This window comes from Microdochium trichocladiopsis (genome assembly GCF_020744255.1).
Source record: "Microdochium trichocladiopsis strain MPI-CAGE-CH-0230 chromosome Unknown B0I36scaffold_4, whole genome shotgun sequence".
Lineage (NCBI taxonomy): Eukaryota > Fungi > Ascomycota > Sordariomycetes > Xylariales > Microdochiaceae > Microdochium > Microdochium trichocladiopsis.
The window spans coordinates 124,481-145,277 of record NW_025763547.1 but is presented as its reverse complement, the minus strand read 5'-3'; the positions used below and the strand labels follow the sequence as shown (position 1 = coordinate 145,277).

The following is a 20,797-nucleotide window of genomic DNA, read 5'->3' as shown; positions in this document are numbered from 1 at the left end:
TGCAAAGGTAATGACCGTCTACAAGGAGATCCTCCTGACTCTATATATCCTTTGTCCTTCATCGTGCTTGTCGTCCTGCGACACCGTGGTGTCGCGCGCCGACAGCTTATCGTCGCTAGGCCGACGAGTGATGGTCGCAGTGCGACTGCTCATCGTCGGCTGCTGACATAAGGTAGGGTGCTTACATAATGTGTTCCCCGCCAGCCTTCGCTGGTCCGCCCTTGTCCCTGGCCTGATCCTGCGGCCTTGTTTGCGCTGGGCCTGTTTGTTACCTCAGCCCCAAACAGTTCCCCTGTTGGTCGGGTCGTCACAGCCGTGCACAGTCACTCCCGAGGCCAGTCTTCGTGCACGGGCCACAATGACCACCGCTGGTCATTGTGGCCCGTGCACAGTCGCTCACTCTATTGAAGCATATAGAGGCGTACTCGCATTAGATACTCGCAGACTAGCGCTATCACCCTCATACAGGCCAGTGTCACAGTTCGCTCTATGCAAATGGGCCTGAGTGAAGAAGAGATAACTTGGGCTCGGAATATTTTGTCTCAGTGGCGCCGTGAGGTACTGGAATCAGGTCGCCAGCGGGCAAAGAGGAAGAGAGCAGGTAATCCGAGAGGCAAGTCAAGGCGGATTGGATTAAAAAAAGGGAAATAATACTTCTATGCCATAGACGCTCAATCTTGGACGATAGAGAAGAGTTCTATATCTAGAAGGTTAATACTATGTTAGTTACTAGGGCGGCGCGATGCTACCGTAACATAGCCACTATTTAGGCGTCGGACCCCTGGTAATCCGGCCTAGGGAATATATAAGAGTGACAGCTAAATGAAGGGAGGCCTTTATGATCACTACGCTGAAGGTTATACCTTGGATGGCATGTATGACTACTACGCTGATGCCGGAGCTTGTTCATCTCGGCCGTCTCCAAGGTTGCCAGCCTCGAGAGATGGTGGTAGCTCAGACAGCTTTGACTTGCCGCTACCCAGGGAACCTTCTGATCTGCTTCTCTAAAAGTCCTCCTCGCCACCAAGCCAACTATCCAGGATGACTTTCCGTATCAAGTTTGAGCCGGACATCTCGGCCGTCCTGACTTCATCGCCACAGACGGAACCGCGGCTGGATGCGAATTCTCAACTCTGCGGAGCTCTTCGCATATGGCGCGTACGATGCGATGGACAGGTGGGAAGTATAAGGTGCCTTCTTCACCGTTTCCTCAGCCTGACCACTTTTCTCATAGTACTGCGATGTTATGACAGGAGCTCTGGAGGCCGACCTCGCTCCTGCCGGCGCTAGCATTCATGACAGGCCTCCTTCCGTCTACGTGAACGCCTACTAGCTCGCAACCTTCGAAACACCCGCCGCCTTCATCGCCTATGTCAACGCGCAGCATGCCAATAATACCGTCTGCGGTCAGCACTATACCGAGGTCATTCATGCAGCACCCTTCGCGAGAGTCCGCGAGCATCCTCGTATTTGCTACCTGAGGCGAAGAAGCGTGGCAGGTTCTTCCGGGAACGCCTCGGGAAGGCCTCTGGGAGCAGTAGTGAATGAGCTGTAACTGGGTCATAACCGGTGCCATTGCGAGCCCTCGTAAGGTCATCGATCACACGCGCCACAGTCTTGTGCGAGCCCCAAGATATCAGCAGACAGGAGGGATATGCTATGTGGAAGGTCGGCTCAGGGCCATGACTAGGGAGGATGAGAGGGGCGAAGGGACCTAGGATATCGTTGATTTATCTTGCACAGTACTGGATCTTCTTTCAACTCTTACCTCGCAGAGACCTAGGTGATTGTATGACGTGACCAGTCTGGATGCTACCCTGTATCGTACCCTGCATTGTGAGATCTCGCTGTCGTAAAAGCGGTTCTACCTCGCCCATGAGTTTTGCCAGCGTTTCAGTGGCGGCTGCTGGCAGAGGCTTCTATCACATTGGAGGCAGTCCCAGAGCTCAGCAGCGAGTCAGGTCTGTCGATCCGACTAAGAGCGACTGGTAACGGTTCCACAAGGGGTCCTATAAATCTGAATGTGCCCTTACCAGGCAGGGCAGAGATCGGGTCCGCACTTGTGCGTAGAGCACATCCGAGACAGAATGAATGAGGCCTGACGCGTCGAGCTGTGTTTGTATCTGCCAAGGCGAGCGGACTGCCGACTTCGCCGCACTGGACCTCTCCACCGCCGTTCTAGTCACAGCCAGTCATGGTGAGGACGTCGAGGCATATGGCGATGCAGGCTGATGGTACAACAGTGACACTGCCTGTGCGAAAACTACCCCTGGTGGCAGGCAAAATGATCTTCTCTCTGTAGCATACATGGCTCCATACAACCATTTAGCCTGATATAGCCCACGCCGCAACCAAGCTGCCCGTCGCTCCCTCATCTCTTTGCCCGGACCATTCTTGAAGGGCAGATTTGAAGATTTCCCGCCACCCAGAGCACATACAGAAGCAGGGCATCTTCATAGTGACCCCGGCCCAGCGGCATCTCCTGGCCGGTAAGGGATTGAGCGATCACGCTGAAAGGAATACTACGATCAAGAGGGGAGACTGCTAGCCGGCCAGACCAATCATATCGCAGGCCGCCATAGGAGGCTACCGCGGGTCATAGGTCCACGCCAAGAATCAGGTAGGGCAGCACCGTGCGGCCTCACGTGTCGAGATGATAACGCGAGCAATTCAGTGATCTCGGATATCGAGTCGTCTCAGCGAGACCATAATAGAATTGCACTTCTATTGCGAGGAGTACTACGCGCGAAACTACAAATAACTGCGCGGCGCCGATTTGGGCGAATCCGTCTGAATCGGAACGCGCTCTAGATCAGCGTCCCAAGATATTGGTGAACCCGGCCGGTGCAGCTCTATTTGGTCATCCACATGTCTGGCAGAGCATAAAGACCAAGCACCGAGCACCACGCGACGAGCCTGGGTCGGACGAAAGCTGCTAATCTACCAGTGCGAGCCCTGCGGTAGAAGTCTATGCTATCTGATTTGCGAAGTATGGATACCGACGCGCTACCAGCATATGAGACTGAAGACCTGATTCCTTCCCCGCCTGTTCTACGGACTGAACCTTCCTAGCGCCTCAGCTGAGTAAGCTCACCCTGGACCCATCCATAGAGGCATATTGGTGATGGCCTTAGCGATCGAGGCCCCGCGCTGCAGCTCCCAGACCTGTACTCCCGCTTAGTTGTCCTCATAACCGTCCCAGTAGTTGTGAGGTGGGAAGTCGACCCTTGCGAGCTCCTCCTTCTCCTGATATCGCGTAGCCCAGAAGCGGCCGTCGCAACTTCAATCCCCGGACGCTCTCACTCCCGGAGGACTCCCACCATGTTACATTGGAAATTGTGTTCTCCTTCCTGCTTCCGACGCGTCAATCAACTAGCAGCTGAAGGTCGTGGAAAGCGGCGGCCGACCCTGAGAGTTGCAAACGCTACCGCTCTAGGTATTATCGGTGCTCTTCTATCTTCAACCCACATCCGCGACGCGGAATAGGTGACGTCCACGGAAGCCGACGTCAGCAGTCACACTCGGTCGGCTTCGCCCCTCCTAGCTCCTCGCACCCGCCTATGTTCTCAGCACGGAGACGGGGGGTTTCACCTTAGAAGTCTACGATGAGGCTCGGGATGGCGCCTTCCTTCCCCGAGTTCCGGAGACGTGTCCAAAATGTCTCGGCACCTGTACGGCTATCTCGTACCTGCAGTCGATCGCGAGCGCCGAATTCGGCTGTGGGGCAAAAGAGTACCCTGCGCCGGCTGCAAGGACGGTGAGCTCGGCCCAGGCCCGGGACTTCCGCGGGAAGTTCAAAAGTCCATCCGCACAAAACTTACAGTATGGCTTTCATAGAAGACTCCGAGACTGTGTTAACCCGTAACGTGACTCGACCTTTTCAGTATAGACGTTACGTAATACTTCGAGAAATCGAGAGCGAGCTGAGACAACTTCCTTATGTACTAGACATTGTAACTATCCGACAATAATAGTTGCGTCCAAATGGCGGGTGCGCAGTTGTACTTCAATCTCCACTAAGGTAGTGTTCCGGGAACTAGAGCAATACGGTCCTCGGTCAAAGAGCATCACAAGACGATCGACACTTTCTTTCTGCTCGGTTTTGTTCTTCTGGATAGCCTGATCCGGCAGGTATGTGACGCGGTTGTAAACTGGGTCTGGCATCATAAAGACGGTAAGCTCACGTTAATTCACTCGGTCCAAGGCTAGCTGGCGCTGTCGGAATCGGGGAGCAAGAACAGGAAACAAGGGAGGCTACGAGCAGCTACTATATGATTGCGGTAGAATAGGAAGCCTGAGCTTGTGATTGCTCAGTAGAAATGATAGGAACAATGAACGGCAATGGATCATTGCTGAGTCAATGTGTGTTGGGGTTGACGAAGGAACGGCAAGCCTGAGTTCCTTACCGCTCCGTTGGAACCTGCATGGCAGGCCTGAGTCAATTATTTCTTAGTACGAAAAATAGGTAAATGGTAATGGATCATCGTTGATTCCAGAAGTATTGATGCGCATTTGAGTCTCATAATAAACACCCACAATCCCACCGAGCCTGGCCTCCATCATCTCAACATGTCTCTACAGCTAGCTCCCGAAAATCCGGCTGCCGTTCGAAGTTCCTCTCGTGACCTGCAGAGATTGGCTCTCGACTGTGCGATAGAAAAGTCTGAGCTCAGCACAGCTACGATGATAAGGTCTGAACTTCGATTGTTTTATAGGATCAGATCTTCGCCTTATACCCCGAACATCATTCGCAGCTGGTAGTTATAACAGTTCAGGGCGAAAAAGAGATTTTTTGGGGGCCGCATAATCAGACCAAGAATAAGGACGGATCGGCGAGGGAGATCCCAAATTCTTAGTAGGCGCGAAGCTGAAGACTACACGACACCATCATCGCAGTCTAGGGGCATGTGTCCAAGGTCGATGCCCATATGCTCCCATCCTAATTCTGCAAATTGTATCTATGTTTCCATCTAAGTAACCAAACCTATTGAGCTGTTGTAGTGCGAAACGACGACTGAGACACGTCGAGGCCGGTATTCGAACGCATGATCCAGTAGTCTGCCCTACCCATGGTATGAGACGTAGCTTTCGCCAATGCTTGTTCCAGCAGCTCATCAACCTAGACGTGGTACGGTCAATGAACTGACCCAAGGTGCTAGGGGCCCTAAGCAACGAATATCACCAATACCTAATGTTCGAATGCCGAATTTGCGCCTGAATTCTAGTCGAGATAGGGGCCGTCTGAGGTTCTCCAGGTCTACAGGGGATGCTAAGCAAGTAATTGTTCTGTTGGCCAGGGCTGGTTATTCGTATCACTGGCCCTCCATGCATATAGATAATGGCACAGCTACCGCAATCGAATAGAGGTCGTACATCAAAGATAATATTTACGTGTTGACACTGTCAATTTGTTAGATTGCACGGCTCTCGGCAAGTAAACTTTGGTGTTGATGTCCAATCATGACAAATTATCTCAAGATTCGTTATATCAGTCATTTATCCCTGGACTATTTGAAGTCAAATAAGCAGTTTCATTTGGCATACAGTCGAATTCGAAATCGGTGTCCACTTCCGCTGAACGCAAGACTCTCTGCGCACGGTCCGCCTTGTCTTGGCGATGCCAAGTGCATGGAGCCATAAACAAAGCTGCACGCAGGTGGGGCAATCAAGGCAGCCATTTCGGGCTGCACGTTGGATTCACTTATTGCATAAACAGGACGATGCCTGGAGAGCATTCCTTAGAAGCACTTCCCAAGCTTCTTTGGACCGAATGAATTATTGATCTGCAGTTGAAGTCAAATCTGACCGGATCTTATGAGATGTTTTCACCTTGAGTGACTTTCCTGTCATTTTGGCTTGGGCACAGCGGGAGGTTATTATTGTTTAACCTGATACGGCTTTCTCGCACGAAGCTGTTGTCTCACGAAGGGTTTCCCAGCTACCAGCAGCGCGTCCACGGCTTTTTTGTGGTTCCTTACTCGCAATTTGATTCGTACAGAAAATCAATCGTAAAGACAAAATCCCATTGGTTCAAGTCGGTTCACAATACTGATGTCGCATGAGACGTGCACTGTGAATTAAGCCCACTACTGAGTGAAGTCTACTCCATGTTGATTGTATGGCAAGAATATTATGAGGGGATAAACAAGATGGTTATACTGTATATGCTCGGATATCTAGGTACGATATATCGGAGGAAAACTAAAGCCCAACTCTATTTCAGGCAAATGGGGACACGAGAGTCAAAGGCGCCAATTATATCCTACGTGACTCTAGAAAGATGTGAAATCTAGGATAAAAACGCGGCCAGTCGGGCATCCAATAACCAATTTCGTCTCTGCATCCACTATGGCCCACCCGACAACTTCCGATCGGAGCTCTGGATGAAGCCAGAGGACCGGCTGCGAATCCCTCAAAATCCATGCACCATCCGAACTGATACTAAGGCGTTGGCGGCCGGCTGTGATCGACATATTTTGATATAGATCCAGGATGTATTGCATGGCATTTCCAACACGGAACACTCGAATACCAGCATAAACATGCTTTTCAGTCTCGTCAAATGAGACAGGACTATTGGCATCAACTTCGTATGTCGCCTCGCGCAACCCCGTAGTCGCATCCCAAAGCTTAACTGTACTGTCGTCCGATGCCGAGACAACGCGCCGGCCGTCTGGGGGGAAGGCTGCCGACAAGACCCAGTCAGTATGGCCCTTGAGTGTCGCCTCGCACATGCCCGTAGTCGCATCCCACAGCTTGACTGTCTTATCCTCCGATGCCGAGACAACGCGCCAGCCATCTGGGGAGAAGGCTGCCGACAAGACCCAGTCAGTATGGCCCTCCAGTGTCGCCTCGCATGCGTTCCACCGCTCTGACAGTTCCGGTTTGCACTTCACCCACTCTGGGGCCTCGCCGCGGAAGAGCTTTCGTACTAAACTTTTAGCAGGGCTGAAAACGAGTGCCGAGGCGTAACATTGCAGTGGTCGGCTCTCGATCGCCGGCCGGAAGCTTCGTAGAAGACGGTACACGTCAACGACTATCGCCTGAAGACCTGAAGCACCCTGACGATCCTGCTCGATTCAGAAATCTTGACGTGCAAATGGGCATATATAAACATACCTGAATACACTGTTTGAGACCCTGCAATGCAACGATGCTGTCTGAGATGCCACGTAGTAGACTCAGCGCCTCAATCCAGTAGAGAGCCTTATTCCGCAAGAAGCTATCTGCTATTCCACCACCGCGTACATTCCTGCCTTCATCCTGATTCGTAATGTTCTCTTCTAAATGATTGACCCAGTAGAAGCAGCAATACCCGATTATCGAAAGTGGGCCAGGCGTCGGCGGTTTGACTTTCTCGAGTGGGAAGCCTGAGTCGCGTAGGTTGTAGATGTCACGTTTCACCGGGAGTTGAAGGCAGCTCTCCTGGTGCTCCACGTTCCGCGTGCCGTCGGTCTCGGGTAAGAGCGAGGAGCCTGGATGCAAGTCACGCCCAGAATCTATTCGTCGCCGCGCCGGAGCTGCTCAAGGTCCACGTCGGAGGACATCGGAGGCAAATCATGGAAGCGATGCTCTCGCCTCTGCGTTCTAGCACGTGGCTAGCCAACAAGGAAAACCAACAACTATACCCCATCTTGAGGAACTTTCACCATGCTATGTCAAGCATCGAGCGAGACAAGATCTACGCGCTCCTCGGCCTCTGTGGGCCCTCCAATACCAAACAGCTCGTAACCGATTATACAATACACGAATCCGAGGTTGTGCGAAATACAACCGCATATATCTGCGGTTGTGACGTGCAATGCTTGCCTCTAACTCCATCTGATACTATCAAGTCGTTTCTGGACAACTTGGCAACATTGCACTCGAGGACATTCAGTCTACTTCTCAGATCAACAGACGTACGTGCGATGCAGGGCGTAATGTTCATACTTCGCGAAAGGCATCAGTATTTTAACTTCACCACTACAATGATGGAGGATGCCGCACGAAACGAAGTCTATGGAGCAGCAATGATCCAGTCATTATTAGAACGAGGTCCTCAGGATGGACTGCCGGAACGGGTAGTGTTAGGTGCCGTGCAGAATCGACAACAAGGTGCAGCAATCATGGAGGTCCTCAGCAAGACCAGGGAGGGGCAGTTCGAGCTTTCCGAACAGTTGGCCGCCAGTATCCTCCAGAACGAGACTCAACGTTACGCCATTACAAGGCTGCTTGCTGAACGCGACCAGCAGTCTATGTCCACCCACGAGGCCAAGATCTTTCAAAGACTATTACGGTCAAGCCAGCCTTGGGAGATGTTGTTCTCTCTTTTCAGTAGATGGGGTACCGAGCTAGGAATGTCGAAAGAAGTCATCGCTACTGCTGTCAACAGTTACCCCGACAACGGGCCTGCAATGCTGCAAGCCTTTCTACAGACGGGTAGCTGGGAAGCTATTAGGGACGCACTTTTGTTCGCCGCCGTACAGCACTCCACAAATTCGTGCAGTGTCATGATGTCAATACTCAAGCATCGTCATCGTCGCGATCAGGACCCATGCTCGGACACAATGCTGGCATATTTGCTGAAGCACCATCATGAGGAATCGATGTATCTTGACATTTTCGTACATGGTGCGGCCGCCGGAGCGATGGCGAAGATCATCAACGAGAGCGAGTCGCCAGGACTCTGGGGGTTCCTTCGCCCACCTCCAAGCCTCGTGCAAGAGGTCGAACCGCAACGTCCCAAATCATCAACCGACCCTGGGCAACCATCGCTATGGTGGGCGATTCGCCACGGAGAAGTGCTCCTCGTTGAAGCCTTGGTGCGCAAAGGAGCCAGCCTAGCAATTCAGCATCCAGAATACGGCACGCCCCTTACTCACGCGGCGTTGTACGCCTGTGAAAAATGGTCAGCCGGCTCTTACTTGAGGAACAACACACGCAGGCTGCTGCAGCTGTGTCATCGCGAGTAAACGCTAAAAATATATTGGCCATGGCGCTTGAGCGTGACAATATTGCAATATTCGAGATGCTGTTGGATTATTATCAACTTCCAATCGACGAGGCTCTTCGTTGCGGATGCACTCTTGTCTTTCACGCTACGGTGCTAGGGCATGAGTCCATCGTGAACCTCCTCCTGTCGAAGGGCGCAAAGCTAGACATGGTGAAATGGTATAACACAGGCCCAAAAGAGCTTGCTTCTAGCTGCGATCTCGGTGTCGAACTGGTGGCGCGAAGTCTGCCATTTGAGCGCATCGCGAAACCAAAAGAGCGTCTGCTGCCAGTCCTCAGGACGCACGGCATATATAACACCAGTCAACCCGAGCTCCTCACGTACGCAGCGATTCACTGTCACACTGACGGTCTTCGCGAGCTTTTCAGTTTCAGCCGAACACACATTAATACCGCCGTTACCTCGGACGGGAACACACCCCTTCATTGGGCAGCGCTACTCGGCTGGCTCAGTATCACCAGGTGTTTGCTGGAGCATGGGGCAGACGTGAACCCGATGAATATCTGTGGCAGGACGCCGTTAGATCATGCCGTCCATTTCTCTGATTTCTCTGATGAGTCTGCTCGCGAGCTTCTTGAGAAACGCGGTGCGTTCTCTACCATTGAGGATGGGAACTGCCCGGAGCTCTGTGTGGATGGCAGTACCCGCGGCCCCACAGAGCCTGATCGCATAACTTCGAGCTACGCGCGCGCTCCCGCAGGCTGCCAAGACATTGTGGAAAGATACTTGCGAGCTCGTCTACGAACTCGAGCTCTATATGACGACATTCAGCGCCGACTGCGTGGTTCACCACCACCAAGGCCTGCACACGGCGGCGCTCAAGGCCGCGACCAGCCCGAACCGGCCCGACCCGCAGAAGAGTTGACCACACCTCCAATGGAAGAGGAATTCATAGCTGTGATTCGATAGCAGCTCGTTGCTGATGCTCGAGAATATATACACCAAGTCCCGCGTATCAAACCACATCCTTTCAAATACCAATAACGACGTTTCGCTGGTTACATGCAATATCGCGCGCTTCAGGCCGTCCCATCTACAAACGGGCAGTGGGCTGCTCTTCCACAACACCCCTCATCTCCACTTCCTTGGCACCCGAGAAGTTGACCGCGGCCCGGTCAAACACGGTGCCCGACTTTGTCAGCTTCTTCCTCCGGCCGGCGGTGCTGAGGGGCTCGTCGCCGTCCTGGTCCCGGATGTAGTAGGCCCAGTCGGCCGTCTCGTCGAGCTCAGTCTGCGAGTACCCGTTGCCGAGCCAGGCGAACCGGTTGCCGGCGTAGGTGACGTTGAAGTCGTCGAGGCGCAGGTCCTTGATGCACTCGAGGTAGTGCAGCGCGGAGCCCGGCCAGAGCGCCAGGATGGGCCCGTCGGGCCGGCCCTTGTACCACGAGCGGCAGTTCTGCACCCACACCGTCTTGGTCATGAACTGGTCCTTGAAGGCGACAAAGTCGGCCACGGCCTCGGGCTTGGCCGCGAACGTCTTGATGTTGGTCGTCTGGTACTTGTCGATCCACTTGCACATCCAGTCGGCCTGGGCCTCGATCGCGCACAGCACGGGGCCGTTGCCGATCGGGCAGTTGGGGCCCAGGAAGATGAGGTAGTTGGGGAAGTCGGCGGCGGCCAGACCAAAGTAGGACGTCGGGTCAGCCTGGGACCAGACATCCTGCAGGTTCTCGCCCTTGTCTGAGATGACGGGGAAGCGCGGCTTGAATGTGGTGTCGAAGCCGGTAGCACAGATCAGGATGTCGACGGGGTACTCGTTACCGTCGTCGCAGGGCGGGCCGCGCTCGGTGATGCTGTTGATCTCGCCGTACACGACCTGCACGTTGTCCTTAGTCAGGGACTCGAGGTAGTTCACTCCTGGGGTCAGGCGGCGGCAGCCTAGAGACCACTCGGGGATGATCTTGGACTCGAGGTAAGGGTCGTTGATCTTCTCCTTCATCGCGTTAATCATGTACTCGCGCGTCTCGAGGTTGATCTTGTTGTTCTGCAAGAAGAGGCCGAACTGCCCGTTCAAGCCAGACTCGATACCTTTACGGTAGTCGGTCAGCTTGCCGGGAACATTGGCAAACTCGGACTTTTCCTGGTCGGTGAAGATCTTCTGCTCGAGACCTGGTACAGGAGAGACCCATGTGGGTTCGCGGATAAAGGTGGTCACCTTCTTGACCTTTTCTCGGATCGCAGGGAGGACCTGGATGCCCGAAGAGCCGTTGCCGATCAGACCGACGTGCTTGCCAGTCAGGTCGACGTTGTCGTCCCAGTTAGCCGTGTGCAGCAGTGTGCCCTTGTACTGGTCGAGGCCGGGGATGGCGGGCCACTTCCAGTTGTTGAGGATACCACCGGCATTGACGAGGATGTCGCAGTGGTCGTTGACGATCTTGCCCGACGCCAGGTCTTTGACCTGCACGTCGTACCCGCCCTTGTCGTTGTTCCAGTACGCGCCGACGACCTGGTGCTGCAGCTTGATGTATCGGAATAGGTTGTACTTTGTGGCAAAGTCGTTGAAGTACTCAAAGATCTGCTGAGCGGGCGGGTAGGTTGCCTTCCAGTCGGTCTTCGGCTCAAATGACCATGTGTAGTTGTGTGAAGGGACGTCGCAGGCGCATCTGAGAAGTGAAGAGTGGTTAATTACGGTTCTCATTTCGGTATTAGGTTTAACAGATGGGAGGGGCTCACCCTGGGTATTTGTTCTCGTACCACGTGCCTGATACTGCTGGGTTCTTCTCATAGCAGACGAAGCTGTAGTTGTTAAAGTGCTTCTGCAGCTTGTAGGCCATAAGCAGGCCAGAGGCACCGGCGCCTACTGTGATGACGCGAACATGGCGTTCGGCGTGGATGGGGTTGTGCAGCCGCTGGGCAGCGTCCCGATCGGCACTCGTCGAGTGCTGGGGGACGGGAAAGTCGGCCATTGCGCCTGTGCCGGGCTTACACTCTGCCAATTGATGCCTCGAGGGACGAATTTAAAAGTGGAATTGTAGTGATCCAGAGATCTGGTGTTTTAGCGTTGGCAGCAGCGTCGCCGTGATTTGTAAAGTGCCCCGTACAATGCTCCCGAAGCTTGGCCTTTATCTGGCACTTGGTCTGGCGGTCCGGGAGTGGCAGGATCGGTGCGAGATCGGGGGTAAAAAGAAAGTTGCGCGATAACAAAAGTCTTGTGTAACAGATCGGCCGTGGCCTGAAGAGGAAGTGTCTGGGCCAAGCGTGTATTTGTATCTCAGATGCTGCAGAGCAAGAGGGATCGGCCGCATTTGCCGGTTCACCATTACCATGGCGCCCACACAGTCTTTTTTCGTGCGCTTCAGTCTCGCTTTCGGGGCGGGCCTCGAACAGCTGTTCTATCCCCACGCCCACGTACGACTCCCACACCCCTCACTTCCCCAGCTCTGGTCGATGGTACCGTCGGTGAAATGAGCGAGTCTGTTGTGCGGGGAAATGTAGCTAAACTTGAGTCATGCCGGAATGGGCCGGCGGCCCCTTCGGGATCCCGGGGTAAAAAGAAACTCGCTGCTGGGAGCTGGGCAGTCGCCAGCATAAGTTGGTGAGCATAGCCGTGCCGTCAGAGTTCGGCTTGGCACAAGACCATGCTCCGCCGCGACCAGCCGAACTTGGAAGCAAGATTGATCAATGGGGCCAACGAGGACTCCTGAACCGAGAGAGAAGAATATTGTAATCCTGCCGTGGCTGCTAGGAGCTCAAATGTTAGCGACACACAACGCGTGCGGGTGGCTGTGGCGAATGAAACCAAGCTTAAAGGAGTCGTGCTGCTGGCTTTCGGGTTGGGATGCCTGCGCCGGCCTCGCGGGTCGTGTGCCGCGAAGGTTTAGTGCTAGAAGGCACTTACGAGGAATTAGCACGTTGTCTCAGGGGAAGCCGTTAGCGCCCAAGAACAGGGCCCTGGAGCACATTGTACTAGAGAATGTTCGGGGGCCGACCGCCACGGCTGAGAGACTAAGAGAAGACCTGCACGGATGTGCTGATCTAGTTGCGGTTTATGAGATGATCTACTCTCTGCGGCTGAGGATTGAAAGGGGCTCGGAAGGCTCTCTTGAGAGAGTGGTCGACGAGATCTGGCGCGGCACAGTTTGGTGACACGGCGGGAGGCAGGGTTTTCGAGGGCGTTTGTCTTTTGGGTGGTCTTGTGTGGTTTTGTGTGTCGTTTGTGGCTGGCAGCAGTTGATCAGGGGCCAGACCTCGACGTGCTCGGTGCCGGTTCCCGACGATGGATGACGAAGAGGTTTGAAACCAAGACTAGCAGTATAGCTTATGGCTTATAGCTCATGGTCCGGGTTGATGCTCTCGGGGTGCTCGGCGGCCTGTGCGGGCCGAGAGAGTGTTTCGCAGCAGATGAGGAGGGGAGGGTCCAATGATTGGTCGGGCGAAGGGCGAGAAGGGCTGAAGCTTCAGCCCTCTTCAGTGCTGGTGACCCGGGGTGAGGGTGCAGGGGCAGGGGCAGCGGCCGGGTCAGGGGCTGGCAGGCACGACCCGGGAGCCAGATCCTCGTCCACGACCAGGCTGGGGAAGTGGGGCGCACCATCCATGGCAGGCGCACTTGAGCAGTCGCGCACGCGCACCCTGGCGGACGTCGCTCGAGTTGTCCTAGTCGCCCACCACGCCCGCAGCTAGCGCCAACAGCCCCCTTGCCCCAGCATCCATGGCTCGTCAAGCTCGTCAAGCTCGAAGCCTCGGCCGCTCCACAGCACGCCACTCAACGGCGCGGAACCCGCAGCTGTGACAGCTTCGACCCGGCTTCGACCCAACTTCCCCAGGATAGCCTGCCAGCATCAGGTACGCTAGCGTACCTTAAGGTATTAGGTATCCCAGGGTGCTCGCTTCTGAGTGGCCCTTTGTCATATTCAGTGACCAGCTCGACGTCTTCAGACCATCACTCGCCGCCAAGACAGCTCCACGACTAATCACCTTGGTCCTTGAGGCACTCACGAAGCCTGTCCAATATATCTGCAGAGCCACCAAGCCACAAAGGCGGCACAGGCACACCCTGCAGAACGCTCTGGCCGAAGGCGCGTACATCGACCATTCCGTCAGGTAGACCCTGCACTGGTCCCGCAACACACTTCTTGTCTGCACACCTCGAAATACGCCATGCTGGAGGATATCTGGATACCTATAGGTAGGTGTTTACTACATTTGGGTAATACTGGTGGGCGTCGGGGAGCTGTTGCGCCACGGCTGTTGCCCCACCTTTCACACTTTCACACCTCCATAGATACCGCTGGAATCCGGGGAAGCTTCCTAGCTCGCTCTGCTGTAATTTCCCAACCTTGCCACGAAAGTCAATATTGCCCGGAGCATGGTACCACCTCAGCTTGTGATATAACACAACCTCAACCCCTCCTCGATTTAAAAGAGCGCACTACAACCCTTCCATACTCGAAGATATCATGTAACAAAACACATTATCGAATCAGCCAAAGACATCTATCTTGCAACTTTGCAGATCCCCACCATGGCCAATTTAGCTGGGCACGTTTTCACTTCGGGCGTCATCTTTCTCGTTCTGACTGGCTTCTTCATGGCCATGCGGATTTGGGCCCGATTTTTCATCATTCGCTCCATTGGTATTGACGATGGTATGTCCTATGCCTTCCTGTGGTGCACCTTTACCAATACTGATATTCGCATTTATAACCCTTAGCTTTGATCCTGTTCAGCTGGGTATGCCCTATACTTTACGTATCCCGACCGCGTCTTTGAGCGAGCGGCAGTAGACAGATTACTGACTCTCGCCGACTTTCAAAGATATGCTCGATAGCTATGATCGCAGTTGTGATGGAAGGTACGCAGCACCAACATCCTGTCTGCAGATAACGATTTCCGTACTTGGAGGTATGCCGATCTGTCACTAATTACGCCGGCATATAGCCGCCCGCCATGGTCTTGGATATCCCATAGAAGAAGTCGCCTATCCCGACCTTGTGTTATTTCTGAAGGTAGGCACACAGACCTCCGTTCAGCTTAGATGGAAGACTCAACGGGAGAGTAGCTTCAAACCGCGTCCTCAGCCCTTTACACTGCTGGTATCTGCGCCGCCAAAGCAAGCTTTGCCGTGCTGTATTTAAGATTGCTTCCAAACCCGAAGTACAGGTGAGTTCTGGTCCCCCACTCCCTTGATTGCCGCAGCGAACGCTGACCAACTGGGCAACTCCAGAATCCTCAACTACACGTTATGTGCCTTTTTGGCCTGTCAAGCTATAGAAGAGATAATGGTGGTCACGTTCGCCTGTAGCCCGGTCGAGAAATCCTGGGATCCGCTCATGGAAGGCACCTGCCTTAACTTGTGGGTGCTTTGGTGGACTGATGTAAGTGTCTGATGACCCAAGCAGCTCATACATAATACGGTGGCATTTCTGGAGTTAATAGTCTTGTTTGACTAGTTTGTGTTCAACCTGTTCACGGATCTTTCGCTTTTCATCCAGCCAATTCCAGCCATGTGGAAGCTGCAGATGCCAGTGGCAAAGAGGATCGGTCTCATTGCCATGATGTCACTCGGTCTGCTGTAAGCCAAACGGATAAAACTTTGACCCATCGCGCGCACAAAATGCTGACCATCTACCTTGCATAGTGTGACATCGATCTCGGTCATCCGCATTCATGCGGTCACGAGCATTGATTGGAAGAACATTACATGTAAGCATGATACCAGAAATGATTGCAAGGCTCGTACACGATTGACTTTTTGCTGACCTGGGACCGTCCGAGATAGATCTGCTCGCCGAACCACTGATCTGGTGTGAAGCCGAATTATGTGCTCTGATAATTTGCTCCTGCATACCGCCACTTCGACAAGTCGCCAGGAAGATCCCGGGGCTCAACACGGCCCTGGGGCTTTCCACTGGGGACAGCTCGAATCGATACTATGGCAACTCAAGACAACAGGGAGCTTCCTATCGCCTGCAGAGCCGCGGAAGCATTGCCTACACTAACAAGGGCACGGCCTCGAAGAATGCCAATCGCATCCACTCGCGGGCATACGGCACGTCGAGCCATGTCGAAGCGCTTCGGCACGCGGTGGCACAGAACGAGTCGCAGGACGAGATCTTCCCGCACAAGTCGACCAAGGATGGCGACGTGATCATGGTGACTCGCGAGGTCCTTCGCCAAGAGTCACATGCGGACGTAGATGGGTCGAGGTCCAACTCGGACGGCATGTCGAACCATTTTGAGGGCGCTGAAGTAGATAGCCTGCATAGCTTCGTCAAGCCATCACCAGCCTCTCATCCTTGACGAGTTTTCTCCCACTGTCGGGAGTTTGGGTCCAAATATATATCCAGTACTCGCAAATATTTTCTTCTCCCTCGCCTTCGCTCTTAGTAAAAACGACAAGACCGCCAAGGAGAATGCCAACATCGCAATCCATGGGTGGCGCACTCAAGCTTTGCCGAGGTAGCCTCATTTGTTCCTGATGCCCACTGAGCCGCTTTGAGAACTCTTCAAGACCCTCTCAAATCCACCGAACCATTACACATGAGAACTTCGTCGTGGAGGCTAACTGGAGACCGGCGGACCGCAAACCACCCACGCGCCGGGATTAAGACGGCGTTACCCTGGCCTTTCCCCGCAACGGGGCTGCCTGCAGCCCGACACAAACGAGCCACGAGCCTCCCGTAAGCTTCCGGAAAGGGAACATGGTGTGAGCTCTGTGATGATGCCATGGCTTCCAAATGAGCTCCATCGTTCAACCCAGTTTGTGGAGTGTAAGGCGTCAGCCTCACAAGGCAGCTACGGTACTGTACGTCCAGGCAGCCATCTTTCTAGCCATTCTGGCATGATTGCATGAACATGTACAGTCCCTTCCCTCTTCGACACCCCTGTGCCAGATGTAGTGGATACGCTGGTGGCGCTAACGTCCACCCTGGCTTGTCCGAGGGTGAGCCAGAAGACAGAGTGCGTGCCCCAACTCTGAATGTCCCGCAATTGCCGTGACCGATCTAAAACCACAAATAGCCATGGCGCCGAACCTCGCACAATCTGTCCACGAACAGCTTGGGCATATGATTACAAGTGGAAAATATGCTAACAATGAGATACCTAGGACTGTCCGATGAAGTGAGCGCAATGTCCGACGTACACGATCCCATTTACGACACGTTGGCACCACGAAAGCCCCTGCGAACGTTGCTGGTCAGCCGAAGAGTATCACCCCGGCCATGCTCAGTGCGTTGTTCGATCGATTGCTTGAAAAACCTGGGATGTACCAAGACGAGATGGTGGTGTTCCTCTGGGACGAATTCGAGACACTAGTAACAACGTCAAGCATTGGCCGTGCCTTGCGGGCGGAAGGCTGGACTAAAAAAGTGATTCGTCGAATGGCCGAAGAGCAGAACGCAGACCTACGTGTGTGCTTTGAAATGGTGTGTTGTTAAGCGGTATCGCTTCTTGGTGTCCCTATCCTGCCAGCAGTATGGCCTGACGTGGCAGGGTGGACCTGGGCAGCGAAAGGTCGCGTACACCTGTTGGCAAATTGATGGCTGCCCACTGGAGCCTTCCTCGGCAGCAATGTACATGTCACGTTGTGCGAGCATTCGTTCTGAAGTAGACGCGAAGCCTCGTTTGGTCCCACGCTTGGATGTCACACCAGCGCCTCCACTTGTCTGGATGTAGTTAAAGGTGATCTCGATCCTCGATCGTCGTCCAGCACGAAACAGGTTGCTCCAGAGGAGAAGTTGCTGTTCCAGAATCGGCCATTCGATGTCCAGTTCGTCGAATCTTTTCACAAAGTCTCTCTCCGATCGATCCTGCACATGGACTACAACGGTGGTGTCGTCTGGTCGATACGATCGATTCGAGGCTAGCTTCTTCTTCAACAATTTATCGAGTTTGCTTCGTAGGGTCTTCTCCCAGTAGTCACCTGGCGCGAGGACAAGGTTTTGCTCGCTATCCTTGGAGCCAGGGACGACTCTGCCATCTACTGTCAATTTCCATTTGATCGAGTAATGTATACAAGTAGGCGGATCCTCATCATAGGATTTCTCCTCGACCCAGTCCTCCAGTCGAATCAGGGGTAGTTTGCTGGTCACCGAGGTCTGGCTTTCGATTGACGGAGTCTCGTTGCGGGCGTCGGGTGATGCACTTATGCGGGCTGATATAATCTGTTGGGTTGACGTAAGCAGACGGACCCGTCAGTCTAGTGGGGGCCCTGTAACCCTGACAATTCGAGCTCGCTTCCCAAGTCACTACCAGCCGAGCGTGAGTAGCCCGAAACTTGTCGGAACCCCGGGGACTTGGAGTCTTGGGCGTCGGAGCCGGAGCTCAGGGTGTCTGGATCGGATACGAGGGAATTTCCCGATGTGGGGCGGAGCCTTGATTCGCTAAATGTCCCACCTACACGGTAGTGACGAAATTGAAACCACTGCAGCTCTGGTGCAAAGTCAAAAGATGAAGCTCTCCCAATCGTTGACTCACCGTTGGCTCGTGTCGTCAGAGGATCGTCACCGCAGGATCTAGTCTGCTTCAAGAGAAACCTGGTTGATTGTTGCAGAAGTTCGTCAGATCCGTGTCAGAGGCGGAGTCAATGACTTCATGGAGACGCCAAAGTGGACCTTCCGCAGGTCGCTACTGTAGCTTAAATAACAGCCTCTTCACCATCAGTTCGTTTCTCCTTACTTTAACGCAATCCTCAACCTCAACATCAGCCCCCCCGAAAAAACCAAAGCATCAACCCAACCGAACACTACATTGCAACCGACGCCGCCCAGCCAGCAGCATCGGATTCATCTCAGCATGTCATCCAACGATAACCCCGGTAACTTCGCCAACCGGTATGACCCCCCAGCGCCCCGCCACAATCGCCGTGATTATTTCGCTCATAAGAGACAGTCCCACCGAAGAGGTCAAGGAGGTAGCATCTAAGGGCGGCCAGGCCTCCCACAGCGGTGGTTTCGCGAGCATGGATCCAGACAAACAGGTACATTGCTATACTCTTTTCCTGGGCAAATTTCACCTCACCATCGCGCTCCCGGGTGCCACCTTAGCTAATATGAGGGTGAAAAACAGCGCGAAATCGCCTCGAAAGGCGGCCAGGCCTCGTCAGGCAAATTCGAGCCCGGCAGCGAGCGCGCGTCCGAGGCAGGCAGGAAAGGTGGTTCCAAATAGACATGGACTCTCACAAGACTTATTGATTGTGACGAGTGGATACATTGCTGCTGCGGGAGGGAATCAAGGCGAGTTGAGGTACGAGACTTTTGTGGTTGAGCTGGGAGAAATTGGTTGTTTTTTGCTGCTCATCTACCCGAGGTAGGAGAGACGGCAAAATAGACATGCAACGCCATAGGCCCTAGGCCCTTAAAGACTAGCCACCTCCTGTTAAGATTTGACCCTCCTGCACGGTCTCTCACTCTCTCTCATGCTGGGAATCGAGTCGCCGGCATTTTGGTGCTCTGAAGAATTCGGATGCACAGTAGGCACACTATGGGGCCCAGCCGGCGTGGCAGCCAATTGGAGTCAGGAAAGCCGAGTGTTCTGTCGAGATGTTACGTTAAAACGGCTTTTTCGGGCAGACAGAAGTACCCGGATTGATCTGCTCTTCATTGCGACAGGAAGATCGCTAAGTATCTACTTTTAGCTGTGGTCCTTATATCTCCTGCCCGTGAACTGCTCATGGCAGCTCTCAGAGATGACTCCACCTGACGCATACGGCTAACGACTCGTGGCACTTTCACTCGACTAGGTCCTTCTCATCCGACGGCCCCTGGTACGTGCCCTTCGGCGGCGCACCTCGGGTACGCTCTTTGATGATATTGGATTTGTCGATAGCTTCCTTCTCATCCTGTTCTATAAGCACTTATGGTGTCAGTAAGCATTCCAGGTCTAGTAAGCATAATGGGTTTGTTGGCTGATGGATGCATATGCTGTGAAGGAAAGCAATGCTTGCCGAGTTGCTCGTCTGAGTTGGCCTTCTCAGGCCGAATGGGATCCTCGACCGGAGCGGTGTCGTCCTGAACAGGAATTGGTTCGCTCTTTCCGGTCGAGTACGAGGAATCGCTCACTTGACCATCTGGCGCCTCCGGAGGGAGGGCGGCGCCTTCCTTGTCGTCGGTGTAAGCGTGAGCCACCTTGGACATGATGACTGGTGTGGCGATGCGATTAAAGCTGAATGCGAAGTGTTGTAGTTGCGTAGTGCGCCTTGCCGACCGAGCTCAAGTATTCCCCATTGCACAAAAGATGGACTGGGCTTCAGTTAGCAGCTCTTATGCTTTCGAGGCCTCGGCTGCAACGCACTTCAGTGGTATTTCCTCCGCCAGGTCCATCGATTTCGTTCTGTTGACGTAATAACTACGTAATATTCTTGATGATGATCTATGATGTTGTGGTTCACTTTGGACCTAAGTGTACATGTGCGGCCTAGGTTTTCCTCTTGCCCCTGTATATATTGACCCCAACCAAAACTTTTTGGATCTCGATGACCGTCCACCGAAGATACACCTATCCGAACGCCGTCATGTCCCATCAACAGCGCGACATCAAGAAGGAGGATGCTGCCTTGGAAGGCATGCATGATACCCCAGAGGAACGCAGCAACCAGGCGCGAGGCCACAAGGCCAATCTGAGCAATCCAAGTGCGTGTTATCCGCTCATCGGGATTTTGTTTGGTCTGCTAACCTGAGAGGAAAGATACAAGTGAGAAATCTAAGGAAAAGTCGAAGGAGGCGCTGAAGGATCTGGGAGGGGAGGAAGCCTTCTACAGCAAGGACTCGGACAAGTAAACGGCATGTGAATAGAATGCATGCCGCCCAAATCCGGAGGTAATGCTGCGGAACAGAACGGGGTGCATTGAAGAGTCGATGAGGC

General features: G+C 53.7%; 6 protein-coding genes across 6 annotated transcripts; 4 read left to right on the top strand and 2 right to left on the bottom strand.

Annotated features, from left to right (window-relative positions):
* Positions 1 to 7,559: 7,559 nt before the first annotated feature.
* Positions 7,560 to 8,954, top strand: B0I36DRAFT_347782 (uncharacterized protein; the record flags this gene model as incomplete). Its single annotated transcript, XM_046156604.1, has 1 exon — positions 7,560 to 8,954. The coding sequence occupies one exon, from the start codon at positions 7,560 to 7,562 to the stop codon at positions 8,952 to 8,954; it is 1,395 nt and encodes a 464-aa protein (XP_046013430.1).
* Positions 8,955 to 10,028: 1,074 nt separating this feature from the next.
* Positions 10,029 to 11,901, bottom strand: B0I36DRAFT_240445 (uncharacterized protein; the record flags this gene model as incomplete). Its single annotated transcript, XM_046149763.1, has 2 exons — positions 10,029 to 11,598; positions 11,669 to 11,901. 2 exons carry the CDS (start codon positions 11,899 to 11,901, stop codon positions 10,029 to 10,031), a joined length of 1,803 nt encoding a protein of 600 aa, XP_046013429.1.
* Positions 11,902 to 12,439: 538 nt separating this feature from the next.
* Positions 12,440 to 13,167, top strand: B0I36DRAFT_99010 (uncharacterized protein). The gene has a single exon (XM_046163701.1). The coding sequence runs from the start codon at positions 12,617 to 12,619 to the stop codon at positions 13,079 to 13,081; it is 465 nt and encodes a 154-aa protein (XP_046013428.1). The 5' UTR covers positions 12,440 to 12,616; the 3' UTR covers positions 13,082 to 13,167.
* A 5,475-nt stretch (positions 13,168 to 18,642) lies between these two features.
* B0I36DRAFT_319657 (conidiation-specific protein 10) lies at positions 18,643 to 19,552 on the top strand. The gene is made up of 3 exons (XM_046153443.1): positions 18,643 to 18,768; positions 18,827 to 18,914; positions 19,004 to 19,552. Exons 1-3 carry the CDS (start codon positions 18,731 to 18,733, stop codon positions 19,100 to 19,102), a joined length of 225 nt encoding a protein of 74 aa, XP_046013427.1. The 5' UTR covers positions 18,643 to 18,730; the 3' UTR covers positions 19,103 to 19,552.
* Positions 19,553 to 19,664: 112 nt separating this feature from the next.
* B0I36DRAFT_347780 (uncharacterized protein) lies at positions 19,665 to 20,070 on the bottom strand (the record flags this gene model as incomplete). The annotated part of the gene is given in 2 exon segments (XM_046156603.1): positions 19,665 to 19,780; positions 19,791 to 20,070. The coding sequence occupies 2 exon segments, from the start codon at positions 20,068 to 20,070 to the stop codon at positions 19,665 to 19,667; spliced, it is 396 nt and encodes a 131-aa protein (XP_046013426.1).
* A 377-nt stretch (positions 20,071 to 20,447) lies between these two features.
* On the top strand, positions 20,448 to 20,712 carry B0I36DRAFT_361376 (uncharacterized protein; the record flags this gene model as incomplete). The annotated part of the gene is made up of 2 exons (XM_046158467.1): positions 20,448 to 20,565; positions 20,621 to 20,712. The coding sequence occupies 2 exons, from the start codon at positions 20,448 to 20,450 to the stop codon at positions 20,710 to 20,712; spliced, it is 210 nt and encodes a 69-aa protein (XP_046013425.1).
* Positions 20,713 to 20,797: the final 85 nt, after the last annotated feature.

Bases quoted from the DNA above. Each gene is read 5' to 3' on its own strand.
- B0I36DRAFT_99010 (XM_046163701.1), top strand. From the start codon at position 12,617: ATGGGGCCAACGAGGACTCCTGAACCGAGAGAGAAGAATATTGTAATC.
- B0I36DRAFT_319657 (XM_046153443.1), top strand. From the start codon at position 18,731: ATGTCATCCAACGATAACCCCGGTAACTTCGCCAACCG. The intron at 18,769-18,826 runs GTATGACCCCCC...CATAAGAGACAG, and splicing joins CCCGGTAACTTCGCCAACCG to TCCCACCGAAGAGGTCAAGG. The intron at 18,915-19,003 runs GTACATTGCTAT...GGTGAAAAACAG, and splicing joins GCATGGATCCAGACAAACAG to CGCGAAATCGCCTCGAAAGG.